General features: G+C 40.9%; 2 protein-coding genes across 10 annotated transcripts in view; one reads left to right on the top strand and one right to left on the bottom strand.

Annotated features, from left to right (window-relative positions):
• CEP89 (centrosomal protein 89) overlaps positions 1–26891 on the top strand; it is a 133774-nt gene that overhangs the window by 82009 nt on the left and 24874 nt on the right. For all 4 annotated transcript variants that reach the window (XM_073307850.1, XM_073307847.1, XM_073307849.1 and 1 more), the window contains one exon: positions 3643–3732. In XM_073307850.1, coding sequence (XP_073163951.1) covers positions 3643–3732 — 90 coding nt within the window. The remainder of the gene's footprint in view (positions 1–3642; positions 3733–26891) is intronic.
• Positions 16559–26891, bottom strand: part of LOC140896285 (E3 ubiquitin-protein ligase RNF182-like) — a 69275-nt gene continuing 58942 nt past the window's right edge. For 5 of the 6 annotated variants that reach the window (XM_073307854.1, XM_073307853.1, XM_073307855.1 and 2 more), the window contains one exon: positions 16559–18126. In XM_073307854.1, the coding sequence (XP_073163955.1) occupies positions 17385–18110 (726 nt within the window). In that variant the 5' untranslated portion in view covers positions 18111–18126 and the 3' untranslated portion in view covers positions 16559–17384. Of the gene's footprint in view, positions 18127–18440; positions 18526–26891 lie in introns of those variants that run through there. The other variant, XM_073307858.1, reaches the window with a different exon arrangement.

The following is a 26891-nucleotide window of genomic DNA, read 5'->3' as shown; positions in this document are numbered from 1 at the left end:
TGGCGAGGAAAGGACATGCTCAGAACAGGTTCAGCGTGTCCTCCTCAAAAGTAGACGGCCCTCCGCTCACGGCTCCTACATGGCGAAGTGGTCTCTGTTTTTGAGGTGGGCGGCAGGCCAGGGTGTTTCCCCGACGGCCACCCCGATCCAGCTTAGCCTTGATTACTTCCTCCACCTGACGGCCCAGGGACTGGCGCCCTCGTCAGTCAGGGTATGCTTGGCGGCCATATCGGCCTTTTATCCCCTGGTGCAAGGGCACACTGTGTTTTCCTGTGCTATGACTGGCTGGTTCCTTAAGGGTTTGGACCGTCTTTACCCATATTCCAAGCCCCTGGTTCCACAGTGGGACCTAAATCTGGTGCTGGCTCATCTCACGGCGGCCCCGTTTGAACCACTGGCCACATGTTCCTGGTCTCACCTCTTATGGAAGGTGGACTTCCTGGTAGCTATCATGTCGGCCAGGCGGGTCTTGGAGCTCAGGGCCCTAGCCTCCAAACTGCCATATATGGTTTTTCATAAGGACAAGGTCCAGCTCTGCCCACATCTCGCTTCTTCCTGAAGGTGGTCTCTGCCTACCACCTGGGTCAGGACATTTTTCTGCCCCAAGCCTCGCGACTAGTGAGGAATGCCGTCTCCACACGCTCGACATGAGGCGAGCTCTGGCTTTCTACCTCGAGCGGACCAAGCCGTTCAGAAAGTCTTCGCAACTGTTTGTCGCCTCGGCTGAGCGCGCAAGGGGCCAGCCGATTTCCACTCAGCAGCTTTCTAAGTGGATCACTTTGTGCATCCGTTCCTGTTATGAGCTGGTGGGGGTTCCCCTGCCGCCCATTGTGAGGGCACAGTCGACTCGGGCGCAGGCCTTGTCGGCTGCCTTCGTGGTCCATGTCCGCACCCAGGACATTTGTAGGGCCACCACGTGGTCTTCAGTTCACACGTTCACCTCGCACTATCCCATCATCTGCCAGGCCAGGGATGATGCCGGGTTCAGCAGGGCGGTACTCCGTCTTGGGAACTCCTACCCACCTCCAACAGATATAGTTTGGAATCACCTATTGTGGAATACACATGAGTAATCACTCGAAGAAGAAAAGACAGTTACCTTTTCCTCTAACTGGTGTTCTTCGAGATGTGTTGCTCATGTCTATTCCACATCCCACCCTCCTTCCCCTGTGTTGGAGTTGTCTGGCAAGAAAGAACTGAGGGTGAGGGGAGCACAGCCCCCCTTATACCGTGTCAGGCAGGTGGCACTCCAGGGGTTGCGGGGGGGGGTATTCCCCCCCTACAGGTACTGCTAGGGGAAAAACTTCTGGCACCGGTGCACATGGCGAGCACGCACACCTATTGTGGAATATACATGAGTAACAGATCTCGAAGAACACCAGTTACGAAAAAGGTAACTGTCTTTCCCTTGCAAAGTTCTCCTCAAATTGTTCTATTATGCAGACAGGTCTCCTTGCTCACCCATGGAACAAACAAGGTGGGTTTTCCTGCTGATTCACTATCTGCTGAATTCACTACCCCCTGAAATAATAGAACTCTGTGCCTCTATGCTTTGGGATCCCTAGCTTTCACTTCTGATTCAGAAAGTGTGGCTCCATTGGAGCTGTGCTTCCCAGGCTTCCTCCACCTGCAGTTGCTCCTGGAAATGCTGATGAAGTGGGATTCCGCAGTGCCAAATAGGAGCTACAGAAAAGCAAATGTAGTTTGGAGGTTGTGTTAATGGTTTTGCAGATTTCCTTCAGTGGTTGAATGTGTGTGTGTAGTGGTCCAAAGAGTTACATTTCCACAAGCTTGTCCCATTCCCACAAGTAGAAAGGAAGAGATTAATGTGCAGAGGGATCTAAGGGAAAACAGTGCCTCCCCAGCATTTGCCCGAAGGCCCCAATCCTGTAAGTACACACACACACTTAGCTTTATTGTTTGTAGGATCAGAACCAGTAGTCTGATAAACAAAAATCAAATTGCAGCATAAAAGGGTAGTAACAAATTATTTAAAACAGTTTTTTATGGGTAGTAGTGGTAAACTATAATCCAGTGTTAGCAGCGTTCAAAAATCATTCCTCTATTTTATTATGCAGGTGCTGCATAGTAAGTCAAAATGTCATTCAGTGACTGAGCACAACGCTCATATTTCTGTGATGCTGGTGAGTTTTGATTTTCTGTGAAGGGAGCTCTTTCTGTGGAATAGACAGGAGTGATGCATATACTTCACATGTAGTCAAGCACCACTAATTCTAACCCAGTTATTTCTCTTTTGAATACTGTCAGTGGATTCAAGAGTTTATCTTCTTAAGGGGTTTAAGATCTTTTCAGTGTTTGTAGTCTGTTCAATTTTTTGTTTTCTCTTACATCTGTGAGTGAACTTAGTGTTTACAAAAGTGATGGATTCAGAACAGTGAAATGAACCAAGCATATAGTACGAAGGCAATGCATACGTTTCCCTGTGCATCTCTGTACTTCAAACCTGACCTCCTGCTATTTCAAGGGCTCTTTTCAGTTCAAGCAGTTCAAAATGTCAGTCAGGAGTCTGAAATGTTTTCCAACCAACACTGACCATTTAGAGCAGTAGTTCTCAAACTTTTTTTTTTACTGGTGACCCCTTTCACATAGCAGGCCTCTGAGTGCAACCCCCTCCCCCATTATAAATTAAAAACATGTTTTTATATATTTAACACCATTATGAATGCTGGAGGCAGAGCGGGGTTTGGGATGGAGGCTGACAGCTTGCGATTGCCCATTTAATAGCCTTGAGGGGCCCCAATGCCCAGTTTGAGAACCCCTGATTTAAAGGGCCATAGTGACTGATTTTTATTTCACAAGGTAGCAGAAGTTATGTACCCTTTATGCAACTGGACAGCCCTCTTGGGGGACTGGGCCCCAGATCTGTACTAGCAGAAGCTGGCCCACATCCTGCCTGAATCAAGCCCAATCACTACAAATATAGTTTTAGTAGAGTGCTAAGGAGTTGTTTTTCTGCATCTCCTGCTTTTCTCATATATTATTAATTTATTTCAGTAGTTGCATCTTGACAGTTTGGTTCTCTCCCCTTTTAATTATTATTGATTGGTTACCTTTCTTTTTTGCTTTCAGTAGTCTTGATAGAAATAGGTCTGTAAGAGATTTACATGTGGCACGGAAAGTGGCTTGGTGAATAAGTTTCAATAGGGCATTACAAGCATAGCAGACCATATGGAGGATAGCATGGAAATGCTTGTGGAGCATGCAACAAAGGGAAATAATATTTACAGATACCTCCCATATAAAGAAGTAATGAGAAATGACTCATATTTGCAATGTACTTTGACAGCCTCAGTGTAAGGTAATACAAGGAAGGAGAATATATTCAAAGAAGTCCCTTTTGTGTAATTCTGTCTCTTTGTAGAACATTGCCCATTTTATCAGCATCTTAGGTCTACCTCTTCTCTCTCCAAAAACTGCAGCTGTAGGCTTTGAGAGACAAGCTCCCTTTTGCAGCAAGACATTTTCAAGTTAGGTATATAATAGACTTGTATACTAAGAACCATTCATACGAAAAAAGAAATGCTGTCATGATGGCAAAACAGCACTCTGTTCTGCTCTTTTTCCTTTTCTTACACATATCAGAATACAAAACCTACATTCATCTACCTATTATATTTGCAGGCCAAATGCTTGGAAAGTGAGAAGCATGGAGTTCTGAACAAAATAATAGAAGGGAATGTACGCTTAGGAAGATTAGAAGAGAAGGTTAGGGTAAGTAGACTTTGTAATTACCATTCTATATCTATTACAAGTTGCTTTCATTTAAAAAAAATATCAGTACTTAATCCATAGGCATATTTTTGTAAGAACATTTTATAGATATGTTTTTGAATGCATTTTAGAAGATAAATGGGGTTTTTAGCCTATTTTACACAATAAAAATAAGTACTTTTCTGTTGTATATGTACACTGCTTTCTATATACGATCATAGTATTCTGATGATTTGTAAGTGCTACTGCAGATTGTAGAATGGTAAAAGTATAGAAATTTTATTTATATTTAATTTTTATTTTATAGGATGTATCCCAACCCTTTTCTTTGGAACTTTTAAAAAGTCTGTAATAATGGGGAAAATTGAAAAATATTCTCAATCTAGAGTTTATTAAAATTAGAATTACAAGTATTGAGATGCATATGCAACTACTATCAAGGTGCATTCAGATGACCATAGGGTTGAACCTCTATTTCAGGGACTTTGGACATATCCAAAGATTTGACCTAATTCCAAAACACACTTACAGTCTTATCTACTACACTGCTACATTTGTAGAGTAATTAAGTTAGAAATCTAAGTAACTGGGTGCCCCATCTTGGTTGTATACGTAGTGAAGATGGGTCCTAAGTATGTTATCAAAGGTATAGAAATAGCTATAAAAGTATGCAGTCACTCTCTTTACCATGGATATCTTATTAGTTTTTGCACTTCATTGCAATTTAATGGTAAACTTGTGTGAATTCTTTAGTACATTCACCTTTTTAACCTGTCTAGTATTACAGAAATTCTGTTTAAATATTTATACAACCTAATGTTTTTTCTATAGCACATACAGTTTTTTAACAAGTTTCTTCCTATATGTACAGTGAGATGTGGTAGGATGGAATCAAGAATCCGCGTTGTCAAATTAATTTCTTTGGAGAATGAATCAGTGGTAAAAACCAGAACCCAAAGACCGCATGCTTATCCTAGGCATGCATCCTGTTACTTATATGGTTCTTAATTGATAATTATTGTTTTTCTTAAATAATTGAAAACTTCTGTTGAGCTTTTAAGTCTTTTCCAATCTACTTTAAAATAAAGTCCGCACAACCCTTTCTGCAGTTTGACATTGTTAACAAAGAAATTATCAACAGTATAGTTCAGCTTAACCTTGTCCCTAACCATGGCTGCTCCTAGGGTCTCTGCTTCAGGCTGTTGAGCCCATATGCTAGACCCTTACTGTGCTCGTTGCTTCTACTGTGAGGGAGTCTTGTGTATGATAGCTGGGTGTTAGCTCTCTAATGCCACCAGCCTGTCAGCCCCTCAAGCACTCTCCTTCAGGCTATACCAGCCTTGTCTTTACCTTGCAGGTTAATAGGTGCAGCCCAGTTCCTGAGTCCCCTTGAAGCATTCCCCTGTGACATCCAGCCCCTGACACTGGCTATTCACAGATCTCCCAGATCCTCTGCTCCCAAATGAACAGTGTATCCCTATTTACTAGTGGCTCTCAACCTTTCCAGACTACTGTACCCCTTTCAGGTATCTGATATGTCTAGCGTATCTGTGATGGGGTGCGACTCACCACACTAGCGCCTCCTGCTGGTCATCTTACAGATCAGCTCCACAAGTCAGTACGCTGACTCTCGGTGGTGTCTCGCCCACCATCACTTCTAGTCCTGGACCCGTGTTGCTCCAAGGACTGTGGCCTCCTCTTCAGGACACAGCCCTCTGACTGTGCCACACACTGTGCTCCCCCCTTCCGGGGTAATGTACCACAGTCCAACGGTCCAGCACCAACGGTCCAGTGGCAGGTTGGAGTGAGGGGGACCCGGGCCCGCCCACTACTCCAGGTACCAGCCAGGGACCCTGTAGATGGCAGCCATGTGCTGTGTAGCCTCCAACCTCTCAGTCTACTTCCCAGGGCCATTTCCCTGCAGCCCCAGCACCTTCTCCACTCTTATCTCAGTGCCTCAGCTTATCGTCTTAGCAGTCAGCTCGCTCTCACTCCCCTCATTCTGCCCAGCACTGCTCTGTCCAAAATGCTAGCTTTCCTCCTCCTGCAAAGCAGCCGGTCCTCCCTCCTCGAGCGCCAGGGAGCAACTGAATTTGCTCTGCCCTGCAGCTCTTTTTATATTGGCCTGCCTGGCTGTGATTGGCTGCTCCTCGCAGCCCCTTTCGTATTAGCTGCCTTTTGCACAGCTGCTGTAGGGCTCTCTTAACCCCTGACAGGCCAGTGTGGGGCGGCTACCCCATCACAGTACCCCCAAGTTACACCTCACTTAAAAACTACTTGCTTACAAAATCAGACATAAAAATACAAAAGTGTCACAGCACACTATTACTTTCTCATTTTTACCATATAATTATAAAATACTTCAACTGGAATATAAATAATGTACTTACATTTTAGTGTATAGTATATACAGCAGTCTAAACAAGTCATTGTCTTGTCATGAAATTTTAGTTTGTACTGGCTTTGCTAGTGCTTTTTATGTAGCTTGTTGTAAAACTTGGCACATGTGAGTTGATGTACCCCCGGAAGACCTTTGTGTAACTCCAGGGGTACACATATCGCTGATTGAGAACCACTACCTTAAATCACCACTTCTGGATAATGCACAGCACTTGAGAGCATTTATAATAAAACAAAAGAAGGTTTATTTAGGAGAGAATAGAGATTCCACTAAAAAGAAGAGAGAGTGATGGAAACAAATAGTTACAGTTTTGCAAAGGCACCTCCTTCACCTTGCTGGGTATGGCATTTCTCCCTTTGGCAGTGGGGGAGCTTGGAGTAAATTAGACCAACTCTGGAGAATTTTTCTGCTTCCATATTTACAAGGTAAGCCTTAGGGTAGGCCTAAGGAGTACTTTTCAGCCAAACAAAAAGAAAAGTTCATAACACAAAAAAGGGAATACCTTTCCCTCCTCCTTTTTTGGGGTGTTGCCTTATTATGATGGCCACTGTGAGCCAGTCCTTCTCCAAACAGTCCATTAGGGTGATTGCTTCCCATATATGGAGGAGAGCAGCCTTCCACTCAGGAGAAGCCTTTTGTCCTGATGCATCTTGTCTTCCATCTCTCCTCCCTCTCTCGCACCAGAAAAGGGGTTTTTAAAGGTCACAGGAAGCCCTTATTTAGACTTAGGTGTCCATAGTTTACCTGAGGTAACATTTCAGCTCATGGGGAAAAGGAACTTTACCATTCTAGGGATAGTATACCTGCCTTCCAGCACTCTCGTACAGCTGTCTGGTTTGACTTTGTCACACAATGCAAAACAAAATCATAACACACACACACTAGGCCAGTGGTTCTCAATCTTTTGTACTGGTGACCCCTTTCACATAGCAAGCCTCTGAGTGCGACCCCCTTATACATTAAAACACTTTTCTATATATTTAACACCATTATAAATGCTGGAGGCAAAGCGGGGTTTAGGATGGAGGCTAACAGCTTGCGACCCTCCCATGTAATAACCTCCCGACCCCCTGAGGGGTTCCGACCCCCAGTTTGAGGACCCCTACACTAGGCCCTACTCTTAGTAGTAGTTACCTTTCCTATCTAATAAAGCAGGTTCTTCCCTGCCCTCCAAAAGTTCAGCATGTTGCAGAGCTGGCTGGATCCAACCTGTCATGAAATACCCCTTCTCCTCAGTGAGTGGATGCAGAGTGTCTTTGTCCACCCTGCGGTATATTGAATCATTCTTTGTTCACAGACAGTGAATGGGCCATCACCAAGACAAAAGATTGCCTAGTGACTGACTTTTACTTTGACCATAAGGCATAATTTTCAATATAGTTATGTTATTCCTTAAATATTACCAGCATACACATCTCATAATGATTATGACTTGATAAGTTACAAGCTTTCTATAGAGGCTTCATATACTACCTTTCATGGATAAATACCATGAAAGCAGTGTATTAGGTGTAGTAAGTTAGGTCTGAGTCAGGAGTTCCTTGTAAAAAACTGTGAACACTTTGCCAACTGGCACCAGTGGGCCTCTGTCTCACAGTGTGTCTTTTGAGATCAACCCAGGGCTGGCCTTAGGGGTGGGTGGGATTGGCCAGCATATGCAGGGGGGTGCCTCTGGAGCAGAGGTGCCCCTCCTCCTCTGCTGCTGCCTGCAGCCACTGTTGCTCCTGTGTCCCCTTCTTCTGCCTTGGCCAAGCAGCTCGGGACCAGGAGCCTCCTGGCTGCTGTGCAGAATGGGGTGGGGCAAATGTCAGGGTGTTCCGCTACCCATGTACCCAGTTTCCGTTAAGCTGGTGTGTGGGACAAGGAGCCTGTCTGTGCTGCTGCCTCTGGGTTAAGCATGGAAGCTGCTGCTTGAATAAGCTTTCAGGCTAGTGAGTTCTCTGCTTGAAGAGACAGTGCGCTGTCACACACACTTCCCCCAACACACACACATACTCTCACACTTCCCCAACACACTCTCTCCCCAACCCACTTGTATTATTATTATTGTTATTACTTCTTGGTACTTCCTGTCAAAATGCGCAATGCACAAATATTCATTGTAATTTTATTCTTTCAAAGTTTGTTAAGGATTACAATACTGTTATTTTAGTTTTTTGACTGGTGTGTGCATTTCATAATTGTATTTCTCACTTATGCTTAAATTTTATTCTTTCAGTAGTGAGCTCTAAAATGCCAAACCTGTCCTGGCTGATGTAATTATCATTATTACTTTTATTACCATATTGTGCTTGTCATTCATTATTTAAAATGGTACAACCAAATACTAGTATCCTTCTACAATGTAAATTTAGCTTGTACTCACCTTAGCAGTACCAGTTTAAAAAAATTAGCTAAATACAACTTTAGACACTGTGCAGATGAAGGTTGCTCATTGTATTTTTAGTTATACCTGTAAAATAACTTAATATTCCTACAAAAATAAATGCAGTTCCAAGTATGATACTCATAGTAATGATGGTGTCAAATGTTAGTGAGTCACATACATGATTGTGATCAGTAAATATAAATGTCAAAATAATTAGAAAAATAAAAATAAATTCCTGTTCTTCATAAAAGAGAAAAAAACCCCTTAATTGCATATATTAAAATTAAGTAAATACATTTTTAGTAGCGTGAAAAACAGTTAACTAAAATAGAGTAGATAATGGCAGTAACAGTGTGTGTGTCTGTTAGAGAAAGTAAACAGATTTTAAGCAGATTTTATTTATTTTTATTTATCTCTACCAAAGATAGATATCAGAAACATAAGTTTGATACTTTATACACTATGTTAAAACTCCAAAACTGATACCTCAGGGTTTGGGATTGGGAATATCTTGTTGTAATATCTCCTGATTGCTCAAAATTTACATATACATTTAAAATATGGCTTTAATTGGTGTTTGTATATATTTTTTCTTTCTTTATACAGGAATTAGATACAGTGCTCCTGTCAGCTAATTCCTAAGTTATCTACAAAAATACCCTAGAGTTTTCAGGTGCCTAAGTGGCCCCTGGAATCATGGTTAAAATTCCCTCCCCCCCACCCCATCTGAAATGGCATGCCTAGCGAGTTAGGAGCGTCCAGAGGGCTGCGGGAGGGCCGTGGGCTCTGGCAAGATGCAGCCCGTTTGACAGCATAGAGCCCACCTTGAGCCGCAGGCTGAGCACCAGGTATACACCATATACTATGCCACCCTTACTTGTGCACTTCTGCTGGCAGAGGTGTTGCCTTTAGAGACCTCGGCTCCCAGCCAGCAACCTCTATCTGACTGCCCAGCCAGTGCTTAATTTGTGTCAGGACTGTGCTCTGACACCTCTTAATACATATTCAGCACGTGAGGGAGGCAGTGCGGCCCAAAGGTGATAGAGGGTGGGGAGTCTGGGGACCCTATGGGGGCAAAGGATGATGGGGGTGAGGAGCCCCCGGGGGCTAGGGCAATGGGGGGGGTTGCCCACAGGGGCCAGACGTGCCAAAATGCAAGTTCGCCCAGGGTGCCATTTTCCCTAAGGCCGGCAGTGGATCTGCCCCCACCTCATCATGAGAAATACTGAAATAGTGGTAATGAAATGGTAGTCACTGTTTTGGTCCAACTGGATCTGCAGGTCACACATGCTTTTATAATCTCTGGGCCCTCTATGCATTCTGTCTCAGACTACATTGGGCAGCATTATCCTGTGAGCTCATACTTACTTATTACTTTTTCATTTTACTTACTGGGCATGTTATCCTAAAGATCAAAGAAAAGGTATTTTCCTTTGCTCATGTGTTTCCAAATCCAACCTCTAGTGTGGCTGTCTTGCTCATGAGGCCAAGTTTGAGTCTCAGGACCTAGGAGACAGGAATTGTTTGCAATCCATCTAATGGTCCTGAAAGAGGTATTTAGATCTGTTTTGCTAGCCAGAGTCTTCTCTGGGATAGTTTATCCCCATGGAACTTCAAGGAATTAACGAAATACTTCTGGGTCACTCTGACTAGCTTAGGCATAGTCCCCTTCTCAGGCTCTGGTTCCTACCCTAACAACCAGTCCAAGGGTGTCTCTTCTTTTGGCAGTCATGAGTTACATGGCTGTGTTTGGTTTCCATACACATCTGTATATTTACCATATCCATGACAGTGTGCCAACTAGTGTCTACCTAACATTGCATTTTTGCTTTTGGAATGTGTGCGGAGCAGGCACCTGAATTCCGTCCATAAGTGACGTTTGGGGTTTTTTTAAGTTCATCTCCATTTTGAGTCAGATGTAATGTGAAGACATTTTAATTACAGCTTTCAAATGCTATTATAAAACTAGTGTATACTTTCATATCATGACAAAAATGTTACTTTAATAATGAGGATGTTGTAAAAAGCCATATAATGCTGTATGCATCATTTTAATTTTTCCACAGCAATTACTACAGTGATAAACATCATAACCCTTTACTATCAACTTACCTCAAGTTAAGACAATTTTCTTCTTTCCGTTTCATAAGCTTGTTTTGCCTTCTTTGTTTTTTCTTTTGCTGTAAGTTAAATATTTGATTAAATGGAAGAGCCACAGAGGTGCATCGGCAGGCAGTCTAATTTTGTTGATCTTTTCTGCTAAATTTAAATAGTCTTTTCTAGATTTACAGTATCTTTCACCTAATCAATATGCAATATTTTCACCACTTTTAAATATATTGAGCAACTCAGGTTTTTAAATATTTTCACTTATGGGCTTAATTTTCTAAAACGGGTAGTAATTTGTAAAAATCACTTTTCATTGGAGTCAAAAAGAAGGGAATTAAGTTGACAGATACTATTCTTCTAGTGAAAATATAAATAAATACATAGGCTGTCAAATTTGAAAGCAAGTTCATCCATATTTTTCTTTTATTATTTCAATCCGTGCTGAACTTTACTGTTTAATAGTAAACAGTCACAGTACTCAATACAGTTGTACTTGTGTAATAAAGTCATGACTGTCAGTGTGACTTAGATTAGGTTATATAGTATAATTGATGGCAGAATACTTGGCCCCTTATATAGCAAAGGAGACTTATGAAATTATGCTGTATTCAGAATCTATCCCTGCCCCACCTCGATGGGCAGTGCTTTGCAGGGTCTGAGGCAAGGGCAATGGTGCCTCAAAGGAAGATCACTTCCTCTTCAGGGCAGAAGGAATGAGATCCAGTCAAGACAGGGAACAATCCTCCCTCTCGTAAATGTATGGCCATAGGGACAAATCTTTCCCCATCTTCCTCAGGTCCAGAGGTCCCCCTTGTGTCAAAATCATTTCATTGTATGGAGGAGGAGGAGGATTTAGGAGGCTGTCCAGGGCCCAGGGGTACATATTCCCTGGGTAGCACATATGTTAGCTTTCTTCTTCAAGAAGAAAAGTGGGTGCTCCACTTTAGATGCACTAGTAACCCCTGTGCTTTTGTTTGGAGATTTCTCATAGCAGCGTCCATTCAGCCCACACATGCATGTTAGTCTTGTGCCCTGTGACATTGTTATATAGTGCTGAATGGGTGAACCACCCTCAGTTCCTTCTCAACAGCCTCAGCCTGAGCAGAGCTCTGGCAGTTGTTCCACTGAGATTTCCTCAACTTTATCCTCTTTTCTTATTAATAGTTGGTCGTAGTATTAGTATTAGTTTCATTAGTTAATAGTAATAGTATAGCTTCTTAAATTTTTTTCTTTTCATTCGTATTGTATTAGATAGGTAGATACTAGTTAGTTTGTAGTTCTTCTTTACTGCGAGGTTTTGTTTCAGATGTTGTCTGTCATGCTGGGAGATGATCCCAGTCAGTGATGGGTAGTCCTGAAGCATCTGTTGCCTCAGGGAATCGCACATTGCCCAGAATTGCAACTTTTGTCTGGCACTAAAATAAAGAGCCAGAAAAAACAGAGATAAAGCTTCATCTTATGATGGAGAGCGCTCTACGCCCAGCTTCTGACCCCCAAGATGCCAGTCTCTGAGCAAGTCTTCTGCCTCTGTGATATCAGAGCTCCACACCTCCAGTGCATTTAAGAGGAAGACACAGGACTCCTCTCATAAGCCCTTAAAAGAATGTGCCCTGGCTCATCCTGTAGAGAATCTACCTCTAAAAAGCTGAGGTCTTTGGTATCTTCAGCTTCTCCAGTGCCATTGGCACTCTAATCAGGTACCTAGGGCATGGCAAGACTGAAAGATGGCAAAGCCTTGGGCCTGGAGAAATCATTGGTACTATAAACGGACCAAGGTGGCAAGAAGAGTTCTTCCTCTGCTTCCTTGGTACTGAAGAAGCCCACTCAGGCTCTGACCATGCTTACCTCAGAGAGCACAAGACCTATGATACCGTGAGAGACCGCGCTTTCCTCTGAGCGCCCAAGACCTACAGTACCATCAGTGCCCTCTGCCACGATCACCTTGGTGCAGACTACAGGCTCGGTACGGCAGGAGATCCATTTTCCCTGGTACCTGGCTGTATCTGAGACACCCGATTCCCCACTGCTTAGCGCAGATATGCTATTGTAATCCAAGGGCATTGAGATCACCTGAAGTTTGCCTGGTACCGATAGTTTAATCTCAGATCTCTCCAGGTGCTCCATCATTCCAGAGTGAGCTTGAGGGAAAGGATTTTGATTAAGAACTTGCCTCAGTATCTCATGTGTCAATTCAGCATTCTCCCCCTCATTCCTATAGTGGCCCCTTTCCAGAAGCCTCTGGTGAAACTGCAGCTATTCATGGCCCACAAATTGCTACCAACACCTCGCTGGTATGAGTACCGTTGGGTGCCTCTTCCTATGCCTTATGCCCCTCCTCCTTGGTCATATTGGGACTCTTGAATGACCTATCAACAATTTTCCAGAGCATCAAGCACCAGTCATCACAGAGAGGGACAACCTACATCTTCTGCTCCCTCCAGGAGACGTGACCCTCAAGAGGAATCCTGTGGAGCCAATGAAGAGGTCTTTCCTATAGCCAACATCTTCTCTTCATCTATTGGTGAAGCTGTCATGCCTCCTCCTCCATCCTTGATAGATGATTTTAAGCACGTCTAGGATTTAGTCAAGAGAGTTGTCGACTCCTGGAGCCTCATCATAAGCTGCTCAATATCCTCCATTCACCCTCATCTGCCTGAATAGCTTTGCCTATCCACGAAGATCATGTGGCATGCTCCAGCTTCTATTCTCCCTATATGCAAGAGAGCAGATAAAATGTATTATGTCCTGGCAAAGTACTCAGAATTTTTATTCTTCTTTGAGTGATTGCACATGTGCATTCCACTCTAAGTGCGCACATCCTGATCATGATCGCTGGAAATTTTTCCCTCAGTGGTACCTGTTGGGGCGGCTCAAGCTCCGTCTGCTGCCATGCACCATCAGCACCAGTATAAAGTGCCCAGCTAACCCTATGCCCCCTCAGTCTTCTATGAAGAATTATTTTAATAAAAGGGACAGTCACCTTGAAATCTAATCATTTTCAAAAAGGGAATTAAAAGTAGTTTGTTATTATGCTTTCATCTGGATGCCCTTAAGTTTCTACAGATTTACTGCCGCATTTTCCTATGTTTTCTCAACACAGATGTTCTAAATAAAGACTCTCACATTCAGCAGGGAAGCTGATTGGCTGTACAGGAATCCTGATTATACATCGTAAGTGATGTCAAACGCCAAAGAAAATTGAACAAATACAGATTCATTTTATTTTGAACTCTTTCAGGTTTATCATTTACCAATGCTAGGTTAAAAAATTAAGCAGTGCAGTTTTTAGGGCAGGTAATCGCAATCAAAGCACCACTGTAGCAATCTTACACAACTCTAGAGTACCAATACAGTTATAAAATCATGCTTGAGCCATGCTTTTTCTCCCATTCATATGTATCTGAGCTTAGTAAATGCATCCCTTAAAAAGATGCCAGTTTGTAATCTTAAATGTCAGAAAATCTGCATTTATTTAAAGTGCATTTTTGTCATATTACATGACACTACTGTATGAGCTGGAGAAAGCAACATTTTCAGAAAAATTAGCCAATAGTTTAGGTGCAGTACACACTACCAACTTTCAGTGACAAAGTCTCTTATTTTCAGAAGACTGTTAAATCTAGAGCACAAGATAAACTTTAAATACATTCGGACCCTTGATTGTTAACACAAATTTGAAAAAGCTGACTGGGCACTACAGCAATAAAGAAGGGAAAAGCATTAATAGGAACTAATAAAAAGTAAAAAAAAAATACATAAGTCTTTAACAAAGCTTTCTTAAACAAAAAAACTTGAAAACAAAAATAAAAATGTTAATTAGGCATATGACATAACCACTCAGAAGTAAGTTTATGGTAGCATATTCAGCAATCATGATTACAGTGTAATCTGAACTATGCTCTTTAGGTCTTTGTTACAAGCACTTGTAATTTGTTTACACTCTAATCGTATATCAGATAATCCGTCCTATTAAATAGAGATTTTGACAGATAATTTAACCACAATATCCAATATACAGAAAAACAAGTCATTGAATGGTCTCTAGAGTCTGATTCTTGTACTGATTTAAAACTGGGAAAAAATTAAAATAAAGCTTAAATTTTGATCAAAGCACAACTATTATCAAAGTTGTTAAATATTTTTATAGCTGCGGTACCTTTTTAATCCTAACTAGTAGCACAGTTTCTCACATCGAGCCATATTGTAGTCTGTGGTTTTGCCAGTGGAGGCAACAAAGATTCAAGAGTTTCCAGTATAAGGAGTGTGGAAGGAGAAAAGGATGTTTTCATCTTTGAAGTTTGCTTGTGTGGATCTTCCACTGTAGGTGATAAACATGCTTTGAGTGTACAACCTTGGAATTTTTGAATAGCAGTGTCTGTTGGGACTACACAGACCCTACTGTATGTGGGATAGGAAAATGCTTAGGAGCCCGTCAGTGCTGTCCTTAAATCATTCATGGGATCACTGCAAAGCAATATGAGGTACTATATAGTCCTTCTTTCCCAAGAACTGAGCCTCTTATGGTCACAAAACTATCAGCCCCTGCTGGATTAGATAGCAAGAGACCAGAACTTGAATAATCAAATCAGTGTTCTCTGAGTTGTAGCAACAACCTGTGACAAGGAGGTTTTTCAAGGCAGAGATTGTCTCTTACTATACATTTTTACAGTGTGTAGCACAATGAGGGATCCAGCCCTGTGTTGGGCTTTTAATACTACTAACAGTAGTAATTAACAATACACTTATTTTCTAGAAAGGCTAGACTATAAACTTTTACAAAGGCCCTTGCGGACTGTGTTGCAACATTGGAAAAGAGCATCTTTTATTGCCTTTGGCACTAGGGAGAGGGGCACTCTAGGAAATAGAAGTTGGATTGTATAAATGAGACATCTAATCCTAAAATGAAGATGGGAGCGCAGAGTCTTGGGTGACTGCCAACAGGGAATGAGAGATGGTTAGAAAATGAAGGAGTACATAGTACTGAATGTATCCGTAATAAAGACCATATATTTCTACTTTTTAAAAACAATTTGATAAATGAGTGAAGTTCATGTTTTGGCAAACCCTACACCCTTTAGCTTTGCAGACTTGTGACAACCAAAAAGCAGTGGAGTGGGGGCAGTTCACTTGCATGTTGGAGAATGGCAGGCTGTTGGAGACTTTGTGGAGCTCCTCCCATAGCACCGAAAAGGTTATTTGGGGGAAAGGGAAAGGAGGGAGCAGGCTGAGGTTGAACAGTCATTCAGCACGTATCCCCATCACTGAGGGTGTACACAAGCCTGGCAGGGAGAATGCCATCCCTCTGTGAAGCCAGTTTAGTTAGCCTTTGCGCATGAGTGGATTTGGCTTGTGGCATACAGTTCCACCTTTTTGTATGCTCTTCTGGAGAAAACAAAAATAATTCCTTACATTTCCTTTTGAGTTGCATACAGTACAAGTTAAATTATGTTTGATTTTGAGGCCTCAATGAAAAATATATCAGGAGTGATATTTAATCTGTGGACATACTAAACAACATTTGGGATAGCTATAGATTGCTTTAAAATGAAATAGTGCATTACCACTTAAAAAAAGCATCAAAACATTCTTTTTTATATATAATGTTTATTACATTGATTTGTAAGAACACCTATTTTAAAGCTCTGCAGGTTTATTCTTAACTTGCTACCAAAATTCCATTATTCTTCAGAAGTCCTACCCATTGGTAGTTTGGAGATTTACTAGATAATTATTTTGTACAAATCTTTATATAAAGCCCTCGTTTTGCATTACCATTTTGCAATTTAGATTCTGGTTTACACTAGAACCATACAAAATTCAATTACCTTTTAAAAAATAAAATTTAATGTAACAATATCAAGTAGGTTCAATAAAAATGTTCAGAAAAATGAATCAACCATTTTTGCCTATGGAATTAACGTTAATATAAAATAAAAACTTATTTCTGTATTTTTTTTTAAATTGCCTGTAATTAATGCCTTGATTTTAAGTCACCATATACATTAGTAGGCATGTTTTTATTGAACATTTTGAAGACCGTTCTTAAAGCCATTTCTACTCTGACGTACTCTGACATACACTATTCAGAGCATTGTATTTCAGAAATAGCTGTAGTTTCTGAAAAGATTCTGGAAACGTCTCTTTTGAAAATACTTGATTTGTTTTTATGTCCCTTTGAGATTTAGTTTAACTATAAATTGCTTTCTCCAAGATTTTAACAGTACATGAGTTCTTAATTTAAAAAAATTATTGCACTTTTATTTTGCTTTTAATTCTAGATCCTGTATTGGTTCTCATCATCCGAGCATTTAAGTGTCCAATAAAATACCAAACAGAATTTGGAAAAGTAATTTAAGGTGATGCTTGAAATATGTTTTTATAGCAAGTTGTACTCAAAATATTTCTGATCTTCATTCTTTTTAAAAAAATAGTACGAGCATAATGTAGAAAACATCAATTTCATTTTTATCACTTTCACCTGTGAATTCTTGACACGATGAGGTGTTTATGAAATTATACATTGTTCAAGGAAAAGGTGATATTAGCTATCACCTATTTAATAATATTACCTTGCCAATTTTCTAGTGTTTACACAAATGGTTGTGGTGCTTTTGTTTGTTTAAACATAGGTCTTTGTGCTAGTTATAGCTAAGAAATGGGACCATGAAAGACTTAAAATCATATTGCAATCACCTTAATAGTCCATAATATTGGAAGTGTGTAGTTATCATTCAAAGTTTAATTAAAATGTATAGTTTGATAACGCAGTTCCTCTCAGCTTCTTGAAGAGCAGTCACACATTCCCTGGCAGAGGCATTGACAGAAACCATACACAAGACATACAGTTAGACTTGAGGGAACAAAACTGACACACACAATTCCTAGTGTCACTTTCTGCATCACTAATAAATAGATTCCAAGTGGCAGTGAGCCAAAGTAGAAAAATCCTAACAGCCATACCAGTATTCTGGGTACATGATTACAAAACTTAGAGAAGAGATCTTGGTCTAGCTGAGTGTGAGAACTGACAGATACTGAGTCAAGGCTATGGTCTGCATAATAATCTGAGATAGTGTTTTGGCTTGGAGTCCTAGTAGAGTCCCTCTGTACTTCCATAATTGTTATTACTAAGCAGTTTGAAGATCCGTGAGAAGGGCTTGAGGAAGCCAAGTTCTTTGGTGTTAAAACTACTTCTTTACAGTCGGAATTCCATATTGTTTTGTCTTTTAACACGAGTTTGGACATAACGTTTGTATCATTAGGTAGTCCTTCAACTTCATCTTCATGCAACTCTGTCTCATGGCGGCAAAAAGGACAACTAATGCAAGGATAGCCGTCTCCTATGTGAAGTATTTTAGTCAGACATCTAGCACATACTCTGTGAAGACAGTTCAGTATTTTGGGTTTACAGCTATGAATATTAAATCTATGGTAACAAATTTTGCACTCCAGCTCATCATTTGGCACCTTTTCTTCCCCTTCAGTGTGAGGGTAACTCATCTTTAATTTAGGCACACTGTCAAAAGAAGAAGTCAGAGAAACAGTAAGTTACCATATACCTGAAAATCTGTTTGACATTAATTTTCCCAAGAATAAATTGTACTGTTGGTTTTAAGAAGTAGGCAAAGGAGCTGGAACCAAGCCTCATATTAAAATTGCCTAACATTCCACTATAACCCCCTTTGTTTTCAATTGCATATAACTTGTCAAATGTTAGCTGTTTTGGCTCAAGTTTTCTATGCTTGGTATCTGGCTCAGACTGAATGTAAGCTGCAGAAAAATCGCCATTTTCATATGGGCAGTAGTACTTGCTAAAGGCTTGCTTCTTACACGTTCTGAGAATTCCATCTGCAGTGCACAGATTTTCCCAGCACAGTTGACCCTCGTGCATCACTTTAAAGCAGCCATGAAGACCAGATCATCTGGATGAGAGAAAAAACAAGGATGTTTCCCCCCCTCACTACTATATAAAAATGCTTTTTGATCTAGGGAAAGGTGCATTGGGCCAGGAGGCAGAAGACCATGAGTTTAAGTCTCACCTCACATAACCATTTCCCCTCCCCATCACTTCTCACAGGATACCTGCCTTTTAGAATTTCATTTTTTCCTGAAAACGCAAGGGCTGTTTTAACTGTCTGAACCAAGCACCCTGTGGGTATATATAGGCAAGATTCTTGATCTAGCTTTACCTGAATACATCAGTTCTGACTGGCAGAAACCCATTTTTCGTATCCGAGATTGCCAGTTATTGAATACTGTTGATATTTTAATGTTCACCAGTGGAACAAAGAGTTTTAAAAATGCCATCAAGTTAAGTTGCAAAAGTGTTTTTACAGTTTTTGTAATTCAAGGTATGAGTAATATAGCCCAAAACAACTACTAAGGCACTTCCTACAATCTAACATTGACAAGCGTTTATAGTTTGCTTTGCCTTGGAGAAGAATCTTGTTATCATTCATGAATACTCCTGTAACATTGTTCTATATGTCTGAAGCCAAAAAGGAGGCATCACAGTTCTTCATTTTAGCTGTGCTATATATTTAAAGTTACTGAACAGAGACATGATTGTTTAACTATAGTGGTTTCCCTATGACATTTGTATTAGTAATGCTTTGGGATTATACAGATGTTTGTGAAGCTGTAGCAATTTCTGACCAGTGTGACCCTCCATTTCTCAGCAATGTGTTTTTTTCCTCTGCTTTTTTCCAGAAAAGTTTAGTTTATTTCCACTCTGATTTGTTAGTAAGTAAAATTAGTCCTTTCTCAGAACATCAGGCTCAAATTACTACATAGCAGGTTTTGTGTTAATGGAAACAGGCAAGAGGAGTGAAAGCTTTGTTATTGACTTAAATAGGTGCATGATGAGACCCAATCTCTGCTTGCATTAAAGTTGCACATTCTTTTAAAATAGTAAAAATTAAGATAAGGGGGAAACACTTGCACATATAAATAACTTTATTAAGATAATGGTCCTATTGAATTAATGTACATGAAGTTACATGCCCATATGTTCGCAGGATTGGAGCCTAAAGTATTTGAATTCATGGATTGAGTCTTTCCACCATTTTTATTTTTGGGACTGTCTCGATCTTGATTTTCTTTACTCTCGGTTTATGTTTACCTATTTGTGTGTAATAACAGACCCTTTAAAAGGTATAAATCACCTTGGCAAGTGATTGTAGCAGGGGTTACAATCACTGTACTACTGTAATTGTTAAAGTTCTAAGGAACCTATCACATTGGTATCTAACAGCCTCCTTCATGTTGGCAACAGGTGTAGGAGTCTTTGACCTATGAACGATGAACTGTTTGACCACTGAAGTGAGACTATATATTTGGTAGGGATAAAAAAGTAGACTTAAGTGAAACATCTATCAAGATTTAAACACCAATAATTACAAATTGTTACAGTGGAATGAGCAGAACCCTAAATTATTCTGTTTCCTTCATATGTGCAGTTTGAAGTATATTTCAAAGAAGCTTGCTGTTTAATTTTTGAATCTTCTTTGTAAGTTACATTTTAGAGTAAATTTTACATCCTCAGCATAGGAACTGGTATTTTCTCTGTAGAAAGTGTCACTATTTTTAGAAGAAAAAATGTTTGGTCGTCTATTGAATTTTTAACCTTTTTTTAAAGAAATCTCAACGTACTAGTTTAACTCAGTTTTTCAATTCTAGACAAATAAATTTATGACTGAAACATAATTCATTTGCTTTCTTCCACTGACTTCAGTAAAACAAGTTTAATGTGTAATTTGTCTGGCAATTACCATTATTATTGCATTCAACCTTCAGAAGCTAAGGTTATGGAAATCTGTTCTGTATGCTATGTCCATTTCCTCATCATAACATGTCAATCTAATCATAGAATATCAGGGTTGGAAGGGACCTCAGGAGGTCATCTAGTCCAAACCCCTGCTCAAAGCAGGACCAATCCCCAACTAAATCATCCCAGCCAGGGCTTTGTCAAGTCTGACCTTAAAAATATCTAAGGAAGGAGATTGAGATTCCACCACCTCCCTAGATAACGCATTCCAGTGTTTCACCACCCTCCTAGTGAAAAAGTTTTTCCTAATATCCAACCTAAACCTCCCCCACTGCAACTTGAGACCATTACTCCTTGTTCTATCAGCTACCACTGACAACAGTCTAGATCCATCCTCTTTGGAACCCCCTTTCAGGTAGTTGAAAGCAGCTATCAAATCCCCCCTCATTCTTCTCTTCCACAGACTAAACAATCCCAGTTCCCTCAGCCTCTCCTCATAAATCATGTGTTCCAGTCCCCTAATCATTTTTGTTGCCCTCCGCTGGACTCTTTCTAGTTTTTCCACATCCTTCTTGTAGTGTGGAGCCCAAAACTGGACACAGTACTCCAGATGAGGCCTCACCAATGTTGAATAAAGGGGAATGATCACATCCCTCGATCTGCTGGCAATGCCCCTACTTATACATCCCAAAATGCCATTGGCCTTCTTTGGCAACAAGGGCACACTGTTGACTCATATCCAGTTTCTTGTCCACTGTAACCCCTAGGTCCTTTTCTGCAGAACTGCTGCCGAGCCATTCGGTCCCTAGTCTGTAGCGGTGCATGGGATTCTTCCGTCCTAAGTGCAGGACTCTGCACTTGTCCTTTTTGAACTTCATCAGATTTCTTTTGGCCCAATCCTCTAATTTGTCTAGGTCCCTCTGTATCCTATCCCTACCCTCCAGCGTATCTACCTCTCCTCCCAGTTTAGTGTCATCTGCAAACTTGCAGATGAAGATATTTTATGAAGATATTGAACAAAACCAGCCCGAGGACTGACCCTTGGGGCACTCCACTTGATACCGGAAAGGAATGGAAAACTTGATTTTTGTAAAACACACTGTGAATAATCTTGTTAATCCATTTCCCCCAAAATTGCAGGCCCTTCTCTCAAGCAAAGTCTGCTCAGGGAAACTTGATAAACATTTCAGTGAAATAATTTGATGATTTATAGATCAATCTTTTGGTATTTTTCCCTGCACGTGTCATGTTCAATTTCTTCCCCTCATTAGGCTACTCTCTCTTTCATTAAATAGTTCCTCTGTCTAACTTGCCAAGGAACTGCCAATGGGCCCCTCATCTTACAGAAGAATAGGCCCAATTTTACCAAAGGGAAAGGGCCTCTAATGTACCATGGACAGAGTACAATGAAGCATGGTAATTTGCCTGTGTTAATGATGCTATTCCACATTGATCAGTGAAAACAAAATCTTTAATAGCTAAATGACACCTAGTGTTTCTGTAGCCTGTTGAATCTGAAAACAGGGGAAGCAAAAATCGGTGTCCCTTGAGAGGTGGAATCAAAGAAGTTGCAATGTCCATTTTTTCCAGGTCTGGCTGGAAACACTGGCAAAAAAGAGGAAACCCCACACTTTAAGCATTTTAGCAGTTTAAATCAATAGACAAAGGTTTTGGATTAGTAAACAGGTGAGCGTGTTGTCACAGTTCAGGGCAACAGCACCTGAATTTCCCCTCTGTGGTCCAGCAAGGTCACCCACTCACAGGCTTCCAGCTTCCCAATTGTTGCCTCTCACATCTCACTCCCTTCTGATCGGGATATGGCCAGGCTGCACAGCTCCCTGTTTGCACTGTGTATTTCCCAACAAAGGCAGTCTGCTTAAACAGACCTGCTTGCTTTCTCTTCAGAGACTGATAGAGTGATTGCCACAGATATACAAGTTACCACACAGTTCTAAGCAAGCCTACTTTATTCTTAAGGTAAAATACATTACAGAGAAAACAATAAAAGAACCTACATGCATCCTAGTAAGCTTGTCAGAGTTCACCCTATCATGGATTCTGGCAGGCCCAGTCCTTCCAAGCCTATCCTAAGGATTGGGGCCCTCTTTGGACCAGGGGTCCTGTCCATGTGCTGGATCAGGAAGAAGGCTCTGAGTCCATCAAACCCAGGTTATTTATCCAGAAAGAAAGTCTTTTATTTGCCTTTTGTTCTCTGGAGAATCCAGTTCGAACAACTATGTGCATTTGCTCCCGGGGGGGTGGCTACAATGGCTGATAACCAGGAAGTTCATTAGCATATTCCCCCACCCTACTAGAGAAAGTACATACAGTGCCACAACACACACAACTGCATTTTTCATACAATGTACCCCAAAGATATTAACTCTAATTCAGAAAGTTTATCTTAATTTGATAAAGTGTACCTTCATTCCATAAGGTTTCTTCAGGATACTGTCAGTTTGTCACATGTGTACTTACGTTTGCCTAAGCTAATCTTTGTATACCTTGTGATTAGAGACTGTGGACAGTTAAAAGCTGTCAGTCAACGCTTCCCAGAAAAGAACCCAGCCTCCTAAAATCCCACATGATAGCCATTTTGGCCTGAATGTTTTAGTTTTCCTTTTCTCTTGAGCAGTGGTCACCAACTGGTCAATTGCGATCGACTGGTTGATCCTGGAGACTCTCCCAGTCTATTGCAATTTCTGGCTGTTAAAAGTCCTGCCATGCAGCGCAGCCACTAAGACCCCATGCCAGTTCCAGAAGCGACCAGCACAGCATGCCCCTGTGGAGGCGGGGGGGGGCCTGCTGCGCCTGCCCGCAAGCACCGCCCCCGCAGCTCCCATTGGCTGTGAAAAGGGAATTGCGGCCAATGGGAGCTGTGGGGGCAGTGCTTGCAAAGAGGGTCAGTGTGCGGAGCCATGTGTCCCCCTGTCATAAATATAAAGGAAAGGGTAAACCCCTTTAAAATCCCTCCTGGCCAGAGGAAAAATCCTCTCACCTGTAAAGGGTTAAGAAACTAAAGGTAACCTCGCTGGCACTTGACCAAAATGACCAATGAGGAGACAAGATACTTTCAAAAGCTGGGAGGAGGGAGAGAAACAAAGGGTCTGTGTCTGTCTGTATGCTGCTTTTGCTGGGGATAGACCATGAATGGAGTCTTAGAACTTTAGTAAGTAATCTAGCTAGGTATGTGTTAGATTATGATTTCTTTAAATGGCTGAGAAAAGAACTGTGCTGAATAGAATGACTATTCCTGTCTGTGTATCTTTTTTTGTAACTTAAGGTTTTGCCTAGAGGGATTCTCTATGTTTTGAATCTAATTACCCTGTAAGGTATCTACCATCCTGATTTTACAGAGGGGATTTCTTTACTTCTATTAAAAGTCTTCTTGTAAGAAAACTGAATGCTTTTTCATTGTTCTCAGATCCAAGGGTTTGGGTCTGTGGTCACCTATGCAAATTGGTGAGGATTTTTACCAAACCTTCCCCAGGAAGTGGGGTGCAAGGGTTGGGAGGATTTGGGGGGGAAAGACGTGTCCAAACTACGTTTCCCGGTAAACCCAGTTAGAGTTTGATGGTGGCAGTGGAGATCTAGGGACAAAGGATAAAATTAATTTGTACCATGGGGAAGTTTTAACCTAAGCTGGTGAAAGTAACCTTAGGAGGTTTTCATGCAGGTCCCCACATCTGTACCCTAGAGTTCAGAGTGGGGGAGGAACCTTGACACCCCCACACCTCCAAGGGGCCTGAGGTGCATTGGCCCCTTCTGGGAGCAGCATCGGGCTGGCAGGCAGGCAGCCTGCTTTGCTTAGCCCTGCTGTGCTGCCGACTGGGAGCCGCCTGTGCTGCAAACAACCCAATATAACTAGGCAGGTATTGGTCACGCTCAGTCTATTAAATCTTGAGCCATTTTTCCAGGTTCACTGACAGATCATTCTTAGGTATCAAGGAACACGACTGTCAAAAACAGTGAGACCCGTCTCCAAATAATGGGTTCTGCCTTTGTCCTAACAACTCAGCCATTTAATTTATGATGTTCATTCTTTTTCTCTTTTAATAAAAATGTACTTTCTGTTAGCCGTGGCTTCTTAAGTATCTGCACAAAAAGGATACGTATGTGTAATTAAGACGACTTATTCTTTCCTTAGGGAGATACCATCTACTACCTTAAGTTAAGGTTTAGGTTGAAGTCTTGGTATGAGAATCAAGCCCTATTATATTTAACATACAGAACAGCAACCATGCACAAAATTAATTTATCTAACATTTTCTTATGGATTATTTTGGTAATGTAAAATATTAATGTTTAAGTTCGAATCTAAGCAGCCATAGCTGTGAACTTAATGGGAAGAAGGTAAAAATAGAGTGCAGAAAGACATGCATGGGCAGAAAAATGGAGAAAAGAACCTTTTAAATGATGAACTCTGAAAGACAAGTGAAATTGACTGTCTGTACTACAATGTGTTAAATTTTTGTTCTGAAGACACAATTATAGCATTTGCTTGGCATCAACTGCTATACAATAGTTAAGGTTTCACTTATAAGCCCCATACTCACACATTCATAATTTGAAAAAATATTCACTGTCTGGGCTGAAATATTCTATGGCTGATCTTAACAGAAGGGTCATTTGGTTTGGTGTGTGGATTTTGGGGGGTGGGGAGGGGGGTTGGTAAATAAAATATGGGCCAAATCTATTCAACTGGTTGAGTCAGTGAGTTGGAAGTATGCACTTTTACAAGTGTGAAGATTGCTGCACTTTGTTCTGTGCAGGTATTAAGGATGGTTGAACTTGGCATGTAAATAATGCTCAATGACAATGAGGTTTAACATCCGCAACCAATTGTGAAAAAATCACTTGGTTAACTGAATTATAAACTACTGAAAACTCACTTCTGAATATGTGTAATAAGCATCTAAGATATTCAGCAGTCTAATGAAGGTAGCAGAAAGTGGGAGGCAGTCCAGCAGCCCCAAAGAACAGAACCCCCTCCATTTCTTATCCTGACCATCCCATGGAGCCGCTAGAAGCCTCTCTCTGTTTGCATATATTTCCTGCCCAGCCAGACAGGCTCAAGGGCTACTGTTCCTGTTGGGACAATTTGTCTGAGAGAGATAAGTATCTTTTGAAAAACACAAAACACAGTCTGCTAAAAAAATCCTGCACTAACATCAAGAACCCATGAAAACTGTAAGTGTGAATTTAAAGGCTGCAATTTTATGCTCAGTTTGTGCTGAATTTTGCACATTCCAAACCTCATTTTTCAAAAAAGTAAATTATAGAGCCACTGCAATGTAAACCTGAGCTTTTCACTTTACAGAAGCCAGCCTTGCAGAAAACTGACTCTAGCCAGAAAATAGCAGCAACTGTGGGAACTCTGCATTCACCAACCTCATTTTACCTCAGTGAGATGAGAGTTTCAAAGCCTAATTTGCTGCCATTTAAAATGCTATTCTGAGCAAGTTCCCCCCCATATTACTTTTTTTTAAGGAAATCAAATTCAGAAAGCTCTATTTGGGTTGCAGTTGAAATATAATCTAGAAATACAAAATCAAAACTCCCATAGCAAGGTTATCTCAGTTGTGTTCCGCATATTGTGGATCAGAGCCTCAATTTTTATGGTGTAGATTTAATTTGAGTAGAAATACTGTACTAAACATTGCCCATACAGAATATTTTCTTTTCCTGTTGTTAAACATGGCAATTAATATTGCTGTAGGAGTCTTAACTCTTTCCCTTTCGCAATTTTAGGCCCCAATCTTGAAACACTTCTGCACTTGCTTAACAGTCCTATTGGCTACAATGAAATTGCTCACATAAGTAATGTTAAGCGCATGCATAAATGTTTTGTGTTTAATATTAGCAAAGCTTTACTGTTGGTTAGCAGATCAAATGCTAGTTAGCACAACAACATTTTGTTCTTTTGTCATCTGAATTCAACAACATGGAAGACTAGAAAATTTCGGACAGGTGATGAACTGTAATGGATAACCTAGAAAAATTAATATAGATGTTTACTTTTAACTTTTATGTAACTTTTGAACTCTGGTCTTAGCATGAAGCAGTAAGATGACAAGGGCAAAAAGTGACCCTAGTGACTTCCTATTACAGCTGTTTTAGATACCTGTCCTGCTGTTGTGGTAGTGTTCAGTTTCTGTGAAATGGAAATTAGTGGCTAGCCATTTGTGCAGACCATCTCCTCCTCATTGCAGAAAGCTTGAAAACATGACCCGAGTACAACCTAAAGACTCAAATGAGAAGGCAAATGAAAGCCACATTATTGGTTTAAAAATGTCATGAGTTGTAAGCCAATCTCATGAATTTTGGGGGCCTGACATGATATTGGAAGCTTGGGGTTGGAAATACTACACATTTGAACAGAAATAATTTCATCTGCATTGGTGTTCTGATTATTAAGAAAAGACAGGAAGTACTTTTTTAAGAGCCTGTTTTGCTTCTTATTCACATGCAACTCCCATTGTAATCAGTGGGCCTGCATGAGGACTATAGTATTG

This window comes from Lepidochelys kempii, chromosome 12 (assembly GCF_965140265.1).
Source record: "Lepidochelys kempii isolate rLepKem1 chromosome 12, rLepKem1.hap2, whole genome shotgun sequence".
NCBI lineage: Eukaryota > Metazoa > Chordata > Testudines > Cheloniidae > Lepidochelys > Lepidochelys kempii.
Note: the sequence above shows the minus strand (reverse complement) of the source record. Positions and strands in the feature narration are given on the sequence as shown.